Source organism: Saccostrea cucullata, unplaced genomic scaffold, assembly GCF_032062105.1.
Source record: "Saccostrea cucullata isolate Sc308-1 unplaced genomic scaffold, CSIRO_AGI_Scuc_v1 ctg2315, whole genome shotgun sequence".
Classification (NCBI taxonomy): domain Eukaryota; kingdom Metazoa; phylum Mollusca; class Bivalvia; order Ostreida; family Ostreidae; genus Saccostrea; species Saccostrea cuccullata.
In genome coordinates, this window is record NW_026936261.1 from 57,276 (window position 1) to 69,341 (window position 12,066).

The following is a 12,066-nucleotide window of genomic DNA, read 5'->3' on the forward strand; positions in this document are numbered from 1 at the left end:
ATTTGAATGTTCGACTAAAATCTAGACATGGACCCCCGATCCAGTGCCTTAGAGGTCCTACTCTGTGATCTGTGTGAAACTGCTCCCTTGAAGTTTCATTGTGAGGATTGTCAAATAAACCTGTGTATTGCATGTATAGAGAAGCATCTCTTACGTTCATGCAACAGAAAAAATATTGTACCTTACAAACGTCACATTCTTGCTAAAAAATATCCTGAATCCATATGTCAACACCATTCACTGAAATTTTGTCAGACTTACTGTGAGACATGTGACATTCCTGTATGTCGTACCTGCCTCTCCTCTGGTGACCACAATGGGCATTTTCTATTAGATGATCTGCTGATGAACTTCAAAAGTAAACCGATACCACCTCAAAAACTTATGGAATACATGGAAAAAGGAAAGACCACCGTACGTCATGCACGAGGGGTTGTGATTGGGTGTGCTGGAGTAGGGAAAACGACTCTATTATACAGGCTAATGGGTAAAAGTCTTCAAGAAGTAAAGGAAATAAAATCGACGAGGGGACTTTGTGTCTACGAACACATATTTTCTGTGGAAAAGGGAGATTTGGTTGGTAAGTGCTTATCTGATAACTCATGTATTTAAAAGTCATTGGAAAGATTTGTTTTCCAGACCAGAAGCCCCTGAAATTTAGCTTAGTATGTGAGCCTCAAGCTAATGAGAGATTTACAATCTATCTGTCGAGTGTAAAGCATACACATCTTACTTCTGTGTATCGCTTTCTCGTGTGTTGCATGACCCGGGGTAGAGTGTTTTACAGTAAAACGCACAGATTGACATTTTACAGTTAATTAGACGGAATATTAACTGGGTGTTTATTGACAGTAACTGAAAGGTCAATGATTGATTTTTTCGTGAACTTTCAGTTATTATTTAGTCGACTGAATGGCAGCTACTCTTGAGCAGCCTTTCAGCATGTTCAGTTAGCTTGCATGAAATTGTGTGTTTTGCAAGATGATTTGTTTATCTTTAACTTAACCTGTTAATTTTATTTGTTCCTTTGTTTATTTAAGAAACAAAATCTATGTTTTCCTGAATGATGCAAGATAACCCCTGATGTCAAGAAATAATAACAAGATGAATCGGCCTAAAAATGTTGTTTGAAATATAAAGGCTTCGGTTATTTGTCGACCTTGGAGGTATTCTGCAACATTCATGAAAACGTGGACTTGCATACTTTGTTGATCTCATCGCAAAATGACCGTTCACGGTAGCTCAGTCGGTAGAGCGCTCGCTCCGTGATCGAGAGGTTGTGAGTTTGTAAGTCGGTCGCGACTGACCTAGTCATTAAAAATGGGTAGCAACTGTTCCTTCGCCATGCGCTCGACACTTTGAAGTGAAAGTTGCGGGTCCTTCGGATGAGACCTTAAAAACCGAGGCCCCGTGTCAGCGGCAGGCGTTGGCACGATAAAGATCCCTCACTGCTCAATGGCCCTGAGTGCCGAGTAAAGGTCAAAATTAGAAGCCCTTCATCGCGGCACGTTGACGTCTCCATATGAGTGAAAAACTCTCGAGAGGGACGTTAAAACAATAAACAGTCTATACAATAATCGCAAAATGTGATAATCCCAGTTTAATATAACAATTTGCGTTGTAACAGGCTAAGCCGAGTACCAGTATTACAATACTCTCAGGTTGCTTGTCTTCTTTTTGTCATATTTCTATCTTTAGCATAACGGCGATTGTGACTGGAATTTATCGGATAATTTAAAAATACATTAATATGTAAAAGTAATAGAACAGTTTAATTAAGTATAGTGCTGTTTACAGATAGCGAGTGTACAGTCATGATAAGCCGTAAATGTAATTAATCTAATCAAGACAATGTTTCCATTGGGAAAAATATGTAGGCGAAATTGTAAAATTTAAATCTTGGATATATGGAGAATAGTTAAACTTACTCTTTATCATTAGGATTTTTTTTTACACAAAATTGTGTTTTGAATTCACATTTATGTCATTGTTGCATTACAGCAACTGACGACGATGTCTCTAAAAGACGACTGATCAGAGTTCCACTGTCTGCACTTAAGAGAAACGAACAAATTGGCGAAGAAAAATCAAAGAGTGGGATAGAAAGAAGAAGTGAAAAAAATGGAAGTTTGGAAAATTTGCAAAAGGCTATGTTGACTAAAGAAGAACAGGGAGCAAGTCCACTGACGACACAAAATCCTCCTCTCGATGTATCAAGTACCAAGGAAGATGGGGCAAATGATATACAAGTGACGGGAGATGACATGGGAAAAACAGTTGCCAGGGAAAATGAAGCAAATGATCTTCAAGTGTCGAGAGGTAAAATGAGAAAAAGATTAGGTGCCAGAAAAAAAGGAGAAAATGATCAGCAACAGACGCATGATGAAATGAGAGATACATTGGCTGTCGGGGAAAAGGGAGAAAATGATCAACAACAGACACATGATGAAACAAGAGATACATTTGCTGCTGGGAAAAAGGGAGAAAATGATCAACCACAGACACATGATGAAACGAGAGAAACAATTGGTGTCAGGGAAAAGGGAGAAAATGATCAACAACAGACGCATAATGAAAGGAGAGAAAAATTGGGTGCCAGGGAAAAGGGAGAAAATGATCAACAACAGACGCATAATGAAACGAGAGAAAAATTGGGTGCCAGGGAAAACGTGGAAAATAATCTACAACTGACACAGGATGATATGCGAGAAATATTAGCTGCCAGGGAAAATGAAACTAGTGTCAGTATGATTGATTTTGCAGGTCAATTTGCTTATTATGCATGTCATCAGATCTACATGAGGTCTGAAACATTCTACATTCTGGTGTTGGACATGAGTAAAGCCTTTGATGATATGATTGATAGTGAACTAGATGACCGTGAGGGCTCTGTCTTTTCAACATGGTCTTGCAAAGGTATGCTAATTCTCATTTAACAATAATGCTTCTTAGTTTACAAGACTGACAGTGATGCTTCTTAATTTCAACAGTAAACATCTATTCTGAGTATTAAAATTATTTTCAAAATAATCCAATGGATAAAATAACTTTTCACAGTTATACGTGATTATTATTAACCAATTTTCTCTTAAATATTAAATAATATTGCATATCAGCACAATTAAGGTGGGATTCTGAAATGTTTGCCAAAAGTCAGATTTAAAGTTGCAGGTTTGTATTCTTGGTGTTTTACGAAAAATTAAATATTATACTGCTGCCTTTCACAGCTCTTTTAGGATTAAAAAACATGTGTCGTGGCAGGTGGACGGTAAGAGAGACAGACAACTGAAAACAAATCCATACATGCCAACTTTTGAAAATATCCATGGGGGATTTAGCGCGTGACGACAATTTTCAAAGCTCTAAATTCGCGACATTTTGTCGTGAAATTAAATAATTATATATATGAAATGATTTTTTTTTTAAAGAGCCATAGCGCATTTGATAGTCACTTTCGCCTACACTAGTAGTAATTTTTTAATACAGTGTACATTGTTTAACCAAAGTTTTGTCATACAATGTTAGTTTATACATGTCTTAAAGCAACTCACCGAAAAATAATACTCAATTATTAATATTTTCCTCTTGTGATAGTTATAAAAATCGTTCAGTTTATATGGAGAATATAGTAAATACTGAGGTACCCAACTAAACAATGACAAACTCTAGGAAAAGACCACCCTTAACCAGAAAAACAACTTCTGAATAATTTTATTTGGATATGACTGAACTTCATTACGTTTAGACTATTTTGGTTAAAGGTGGTCTTCATTTTGAAAATGTTAAAAATACGTATTTAATTTTTCTTCTAAAATTATTTCAAAATTCAACAATCTGTCTTAATTTTGGCACTTGGATAACCAAGACTTCGTGGCATAGTGGTATGATTGCTGGAATGAAGACATAATGTTCACGAGTTCGAGTCTCTCAATGCGTGTCATTACTTAATAACTTTTTTTTTTCTCTGTGTGGATTTTCCTGTGTTTTCTTTTATTATTTTAAAATACATACATGTATAAATAATTTTTAAAAGAGATATATAATATACAACACTACACATTGAAAGTATCTTAAGGGAAAACAGTCTCAAACTATTTTAATGAACCAAAGTCATAGCTGATAGACTGTTTTATTTTTAAAATTTTCAAACAATCTTGTTTAGAATAAGAGTATTGAACAGGTAAAATTACTGTCATGCAACAAACTTGCAACAATGAAAATATAACACTGGTTCACAAATGATTAGATACATGTGGATTGATTTTGATTTGAAAAGGTACATGTATCTATAAATAGTAACAGGTGATTTCCTTTTAAATACTTGTGTAGGCCGAGTCGTCGGGAAGGCAGCTATGGCTCTTTATAATATTGATATCACTTATCAATAAAACTCAAGGGTTAATTTATCACAAAATGAAAAAGTGTTTTTCTTTCCAAAATTGAAATACTTTTGCTAAAATAGGTGCCTCTCTCACTAAAGATGGGGCATTTAGCTACATATATATAAACAACTTATTTTTTTACCAGCTAGGACAGAATTTAGTGAAAAATTGAATTTGTAAAACTTTAAAATCATTTTTTTTTCAAAGGCTAAAAATATATTGATACTGTAAACTTGTGTAATGTCCTGTTTCTAGAAACATTTTTAAGGTCTTCCGTTTCAGACGGAAGACCTTATAGTGATTCTACTGTTTCTTTTTATTATTATTTTTTTCCCCTTTTGTAATTTCTTATTTTGACGATTTCTCAGAGATGACTGGACAGATTCTCATGAAATTTTCAGGGATGATAGAAAATAAAAATATCTTTCAAATGTAGTTTTCAGTTTTTCAAAATCTACTTCTGGTCGTCAGATATGTCCGATTTTCGCTTTTTTCAAAAAAGTTTTGTCCGAGTCATATCTCAGAAACGGTGAGAGATGAAGACAACAAACTTATATGAGTAATAGATTTTGACAAGTAGGCAAAACCAATTGGGTTAACATCGTCCGCCGTAACTTCCGGTTGTCACAGGAAGTGATCAAAGAAATCGAAAATTAAAACTTTTTATTTTTTAAAAATTTTTTGCATTGCGTTATAACATTTTGTTTGTAGTTTCGAAATATATTAGTCCCACCGGAAACAAAAACGACAACTTCCGGTTATAAGAGAAAAAATGCATATTTTCAGTATTTTTCTCTCCCATAAATATTTTTTATGCGTAATGTATTTGAAATGACTTTTAAATATGTTATTCAGAGTGCAAATGTCTACAGTAACGTCAAATATCTTTGTAAAACTCACTTCCGGTCGCGTGATTTCCGGTCCTAAAAATGAGAAGTTATCATAGCTAGATCTCGTAAACGGTAAAAGATAAAGACACCAAACTTATCTAGAGTGATAGATCTTGATAAGTAAGCAAAATCAGTCGTGATAAGATCGTCCGCCGTCACTTCCGGTTGTCACAGGAAGTGATCCAAAAAATCGAAATTTTCAATTTTTCTTTTATGAAACTGTTTTAGCCTCACAGTATAGCATTTTATTTGTTGTTTTCAATTATTTCAGTACCACTAGAAACAAAAAGAGACAACTTCCGGTTAAAAGGGAAACTACATAATTTCAGTATTTTTCTTTCCAATAAATATCATTTATTTATAAAGTATTTGTAATGATTTTTGGATATGCTTTTTAGACTGCGTCAAGAAATTTTTGTAAAACTCACTTCCGGTCGCGTGATTTCCTGTCCTCAAAATGAGATGTTATCATAGCTAGATCTCGTAAACGTTGAGAGATTAAGACACCAAAATTAATAAAGTGGTTAATCTTGATGATTTGGCAAAAACAATTAAGATAAAATTGTCTGCCGTCACTTCTGGTCATCACAGGAAAAGATCAAAGAAATCATGAATTTTAACTTTTCTTTTAGGAATACTTCTTGGTATTACACTATTGCATCTTAATTGTTGTTCCAATATATGTCCGTCCCAAAAGAAAAAAAAACAGCAACTTCCGGTTATGAGTTATTTATTGAGTATCATACTATCCCATAAATATATTTTAAAGAATGAGTACTATGAAACTACTTCCTTCAACCTTAAAATGATAAGTTTACAAAATACCTTTTTTGTTGTCGAACTCGATGGTTCAGTGGTTAGCGTGTCCGACTTTCATTCTAATGGTATTGGGATCGAGCCTAGATCGAGGATTCCTCTTTTTTTCTTTTTTTGCATTTTGTCCTTTATTTATTTTTTTTTAAATAGAAAAGTATCCTTCTTACAGATAAATAGAGAAGAACGGAAGACCTTATTTGTTGCTGTAGCAACAAGAGTATCTAGTTTTTATTTATATTTCAATTAATTAGAAATTCTAATATGATATTCAATTTACAGAAATTTATACCAGCTATCCAAAACAGAATTATTAGGGCCCCGCTTGGCGGGCGCCCTATAGTGATCAGTCTGTCCGTCTGTCCGTCCGTCCGTCCGGCTGTCCGTCCGGGCGCACTATAGTGATCAGTCCGTCCGTCCGAGATCTCTTGTCCGGGGCATATCTTCTCTCTCCTTGGCCCAATCTGGCTCATACTTCACCCACAGAGTGCCTTTGGGTAACCGGTGTGCAGTGACCTTAAACCAGGTTTCTAGGTCAAAGGTCAAGGTCATAACTGAATTATATGAAAAATCCTTGTCCGGAGCATATCTTCTCTCTCCTTGGCCCAATCTGGCTCATAATTCACCCGCAGAGTGCCTATGGGTAACCGGTGTGCAGTGAACTTGAACCAGGTTTCTAGGTCAAAGGTCAAGGTCATAGCTGAATTATATGAAAAATCCTTGTCTGGAGCATATCTTCTCTCTCCTTGGCCAAATCTGGCTCACACTTCACCCACAGAGTGCATTTGGGTAACTGGTGTGCAGTGACCTTGAATCAGGTTTTTAGGTCAAAGGTCAAGGTCATAGATGAATTATATGAAAAATCCTTGTTCGAAGCATATCTTCTCTCTCCTTGGCCCAATCTGGCCCAAACTTCACCCACAGAGTGCCTTAGGGTACTAGGTGTGCAGTGACCTTGAACCAGTTTTCTAGGTCAAAGGTCAAGGTCATAGCTGAAATATATGAAAAATCCTTGTCCGGAGCATATCTTCTCTCTCCTTGGCCCAAACGTCCTCATACTTCACCCACAGAGAGCCTATGGGTAACCAGAGTGCAGTGAACTTGAACCAGGTTTCTAGGTCAAAGGTCAAGGTCATAGCAGAATTATATGAAAAATCTTAGTTCGGAGTATATCTTCTCTCTTGTTGGCCCAATCTGGCTATTACTTCACTAATAGAGATCCACTGGTCAATGGATGTGCAGTGACCTTGGTCAAAGTTTCTAGGTCATGGACAGAAATACCCTTTCTGTTTAAAATCTTTGTTTGGTGCATAATTTTTTGCCTTTTAATTCCAGTAAATTTATATAACTCGGGATACAGGAAAACTAAGATAAATATAAGTAAATTTGCAGTATCCATCAAGTCGTACTAAATCACTTTTACTGTATAACACAAATGTTCCTCTTCAAAATAATCCCTTTTAAATAACCTTACATTTAAATGTTCATTGTTGAATGCGGGGCCCTTTGAGATGGCCACCATCTCAATGATATCTAGTTATTTTTTGTTACAGTCATGAAATTTGTCAGGCTTGATGGTGCCATGTGTGTATTTATACCCGCACTTTCGAAAGAAAGTTCGGGTATATTGTTGTTACTCATGTCCGTCCGTCCGTCCGTCCGTCTGTCACACTTTTCTTCCCTGAACTCCTCCTACATTTTTCACAGTAGCTTAATCATCCTTTGGGAGATGGTTGGGGGTGTCATGTAGATGTGCAGTAAGGTTTCGGAATTTTGATTTTGCCCCGGGGGATCAAATGGGGGTAGAAAAATGACGTTTTTTATACAAAAAGCCCCTTCTTCCCTGAACTCCTCCTACATTTTACTCAGCAGCCTAATCATCCTTAGGGAGATGGTTGGGGGTGTCATGTAGATGTGCAGTAAGGTTTTGGAATTTTGATTTTGCCCCGGGGGATCAAATGGAGGTCGAAAAATGACGTTTTTTATACAAAAAGCCCCTTCTTCCCTGAACTCCTCCTACATTTTTCACGGTAGCTTTATCATCCTTAGGGAGATGGTTGGGGGTGTCATGTAGATGTGCAGTAAGGTTTTGGAATTTTGATTTTGCCCCGGGGGGTCAAATGGGGGTCGAAAAATGACGTTTTTTATACAAAAAGCCCCTTCTTCCCTGAACTCCTCCTACATTTTACTCAGCAGCCTAATCATTCTTTGGGAGATGATTGGGGGTGTCATTTAGATGTGCAGTAAGGTTTTGGAATTTTGATTTTGCCCCGGGGGATCAAATGGGGGTCGAAAAATGACGTTTTTCATACAAAAAGCCCCTTCTTCCCTGAACTCCTCCTACATTTTACTCAGCAGCCTAATCATCCTTTGGGAGATGGTTGGGGGTGTCATATAGATGTGCAGTAAGGTTTCGGAATTTTGATTTTGCCCCGGGGGATCAAATGGGGGTCGAAAAATGATGTTTTTCATACAAAAAGCCCCTTCTTCCCTGAACTCCTCCTACATTTTACTCAGCAGCCTAATCATCTTTTGAGAGATGGTTGGTAGTGTCATTTAGATGTGCAGTAAGGTTTCGGAATTTTGATTTTGCCCCGGGGAATCAAATGGTTGTCAAAAAATGACGTTTTTTGTACAAAAAGCCCCTTCTTCCCTGAACTCCTCTTACATTTAACCTAGCAGCCTAATCATCTTTTGTTGGATGATTAGTGGTGTCATGTAGATGTGCAGTAAGGTTTCGGAATTTTGATTTTGCCCCGGGGGATCAAATGGGGGTCGAAAAATGACGTTTTTCATACAAAAAGCCCCTTCTTCCCTGAACTCCTCCTACATTTTACTCAGCAGCCTAATCATCTTTTGAGAGATGGTTGGTAGTGTCATGTAGATGTGCAGTAAGGTTTCGGAATTTTGATTTTGCCCCGGGGAATCAAATGGTTGTCAAAAAATGACGTTTTTTGTACAAAAAGCCCCTTCTTCCCTGAACTCCTCTTACATTTAACCTAGCAGCCTAATCATCTTTTGTTGGATGATTAGTGGTGTCATGTAGATGTGCAGTAAGGTTTCGGAATTTTGATTTTGTCCCGAGGGGTCAAATGGGGGTCGAAAAATGACGTTTTTTATACAAAAAGCCCCTTCTTCCCTGAACTCCTCTTACATTTAACCTAGCAGCCTAATCATCTTTTGTTGGATGATAAGTGGTGTCATGTAGATGTGCAGTAAGGTTTCGGAATTTTGATTTTGCCCCGAGGGGTCAAATGGGGGTCGAAAAATGACGTTTTTTATGCAAAAAGTCCCGTCTTCCCTGAACTCCTCTTACATTTTACTCAGAAGCCAAATCACCTTTTGGGTGATGGTTGGTGGTGTCATGTAGATGTGCAGTAAGGTTTCGGAATTTTGATTTTGCCCCGAGGGGTCAAATGGGGGTCGAAAAATGACGTTTTTTATGCAAAAAGCCCTGTTTTCCCTGAACTCCTCTTACATTTTACTCAGCAGCCTAATCATCTTTTGGGAGATGGTTGGTGGGGTCATGTAGATGTGCAGTAAGGTTTCGGAATTTTGATTTTGCCCCGAGGGGTCAAATGTGGGTTGAAAAATGACGTTTTTATGCAAAAAGCCCTGTCTTCTTTGAAGTCTTTCTTAATGTAACTCAGAAGCCTAATCATCTTTTAGGAGCGTTAGATATTTTGAAAATTTTGTAAAACATCAACATCAAGGGGTAACAAGATGTGTTTGTGAAACACTATGCGCCCGGCATCAACAAAGTTCAAAAAAGCTATTTTTAGCATATAGTTCACAGTCAAGGTCACAACGTCATTGACCTTGGTGTTATTTGTAAGAACTGAATTAGTGGGGTATACATACTAAATATGAAGTCTCTATCTCCTATGGTTCAAAAGTTATGGCAAAAAGTAGAAAAAGCTATTTTTAGTATAAAGGTCACAGTTGACTTCACATGGTAATTGACCTTGGTGTTGTTTGAAAGAACTTTATTAGTGGAGTATGCATACTAGATATGAAGTCCTTATCTCTTATGGTTCAAAAGTTATGGCAAAAAGTGGAAAAAGCTATTTCTATCATATAGGTCACAGTCAAGGTCACAAGGTCATTGACCTTGATGTCATTTGAAGGAACCTAATTAGTGCAGTATGCATACCAGATATGAAGTCCCTATCTTCTATGGTTCAAAGGTTATGGCAAAAAGTGGAAAAAGTTATTTTAAGTATAAAGGTCACAGTCAAGGTCACATGGTCATTGACCTTGGTGTTGTTTGAAATAGCCTTTTTAGTGGAGTATGCATACAAAATATGAAGTCCCTATCTCCTATGGTTCAAAAGTTATAACAAACAGTTGAAAACCCTATTTTTAGCATATAGGTAACAGTCAAGGTCACAAGGTCATTGACCCTGATGTCATTTGAAAGAACTTTATTAGAGGAGTATGTATACCAATCATGAAGTCTTTATTTCTTATGGTTCAAAAGTTATGACAAACAGTTGAAAAACCTATTTTTAGCATATAGTTCACAGTCAACGTCACAAGGTCATTGACCTTGATGTCATTTGAAAGAACTTTATTAGAGGATTATGCATACTTAATATGAAGTCTCTATCTCTTACAGTTCAAAAGTTTTGGCTAAGGTTAAAGTTGACAACAGACAAACAGATAAACAGACAAACAGACAGGACAAAAACAATATGCGCCCCAAAAAAATTGGGCGCATAAAAAACCATTGCATGCTAGGAAACACCTTGAATTCTTATGAGTAATTTATGTACATGTCAAATGTGAGAGTCATATCTCATCTCAATCAAAAGTTATAAGCAAACGAATGCAACATTTTTGAAAAGTAGGTTAGGCTTGATCGCTTCAAGGTCAAGGTCACAGTGTAAAAGTCTTGATTTATTTTGAAAGGTCTTATCACAGGTAATAATATACACGCATTATGATATGAATTCCCTAACTTTTCTCTTTCAAAATGATGAATTTATAACAATTTAATTTTTTTGCAAGTTGGTTAAACTTCTAGGTCACATGTAAAAAAAAAAAAAAAAACATGCCATTCTCACAGGTAAATATACTAATACATAAGTTTAATATGAATGTCTCTTCTCATTCAGTATATATGACCGTGATAACCAAGGTTAAATTTATTGAGACAGATGGACTGAGTCTGACATACAAATGTACATATTTCTATATGAATTGGGTAAAATTGGCCCAGTGGTTCTAGAGAAGTTAAAAATGTAAAAAGTTTTCAGACAAAGAGATGGACAACACGTCACGACAGACATTATATGCTAAGGAAACCAAAAAAGCTGAAATGAGTGTTATGAAAGGGTTACAATATGGTTGGAGTATTTTAAAAGCTGTTTTTTTTCCTACAGAGATATGCATGACCAACATATTCAGGTTTTATATATTTTCTTTTTTTTGTGATTTGTTTGTTTGTTGTGAATACATCTTCCCTCATATGGAGACACCACCAAATAATAATGAAGATAAGATGTGTTTGTTAAACACTGATGTCCCAGTATGGAAGCCTATGGCGAAGGTTGAAGTTTCTCAAATATATGTCAAAATCAAAGGTCAAGGTCAAAGGGCTCAAATTGTTAGTATCAGAAGAAAGTCTAAAAGTTAATTGCGAAGGTTAATTTTTTTGTTTAAGTGGTTAAAACTCTAGGGTCAAGGTCAAACATATTTATACCTGTTGACAGTTCACAATGAATACAATATGTCATGATAAGTATGAAAGCCCTGGCACCTACTGATCAAAATTTAGGCAGAGTTTAAAATTTTGTATTTTTCTTGTAAAAATGTGTATCCAATGTCAAGCGATCAGAGGTAAAAATTAATGGTACCCAAATAAAAGGTCTTATTAAATTGTCACAAGAAATAAACCTATAAAATGTGGAAGATATTTGTATAGCCCATCCCACTTAAAACTTATGGGCAAGCTTATAGCTAGTATTTAATTTCTGCAG

At 36.3% G+C, this 12,066-nt stretch overlaps 1 protein-coding gene across 1 annotated transcript; it reads left to right on the plus strand.

Moving 5' to 3' along the window:
* On the plus strand, window positions 1–2,916 carry LOC134245145 (uncharacterized; the record flags this gene model as incomplete). Its single annotated transcript, XM_062727406.1, has 2 exons — window positions 1–580; window positions 2,002–2,916. Coding segments are annotated over exons 1-2 (1,468 nt in total), but the record flags the coding sequence as incomplete, so codon positions are not given.
* Window positions 2,917–12,066: the final 9,150 nt, after the last annotated feature.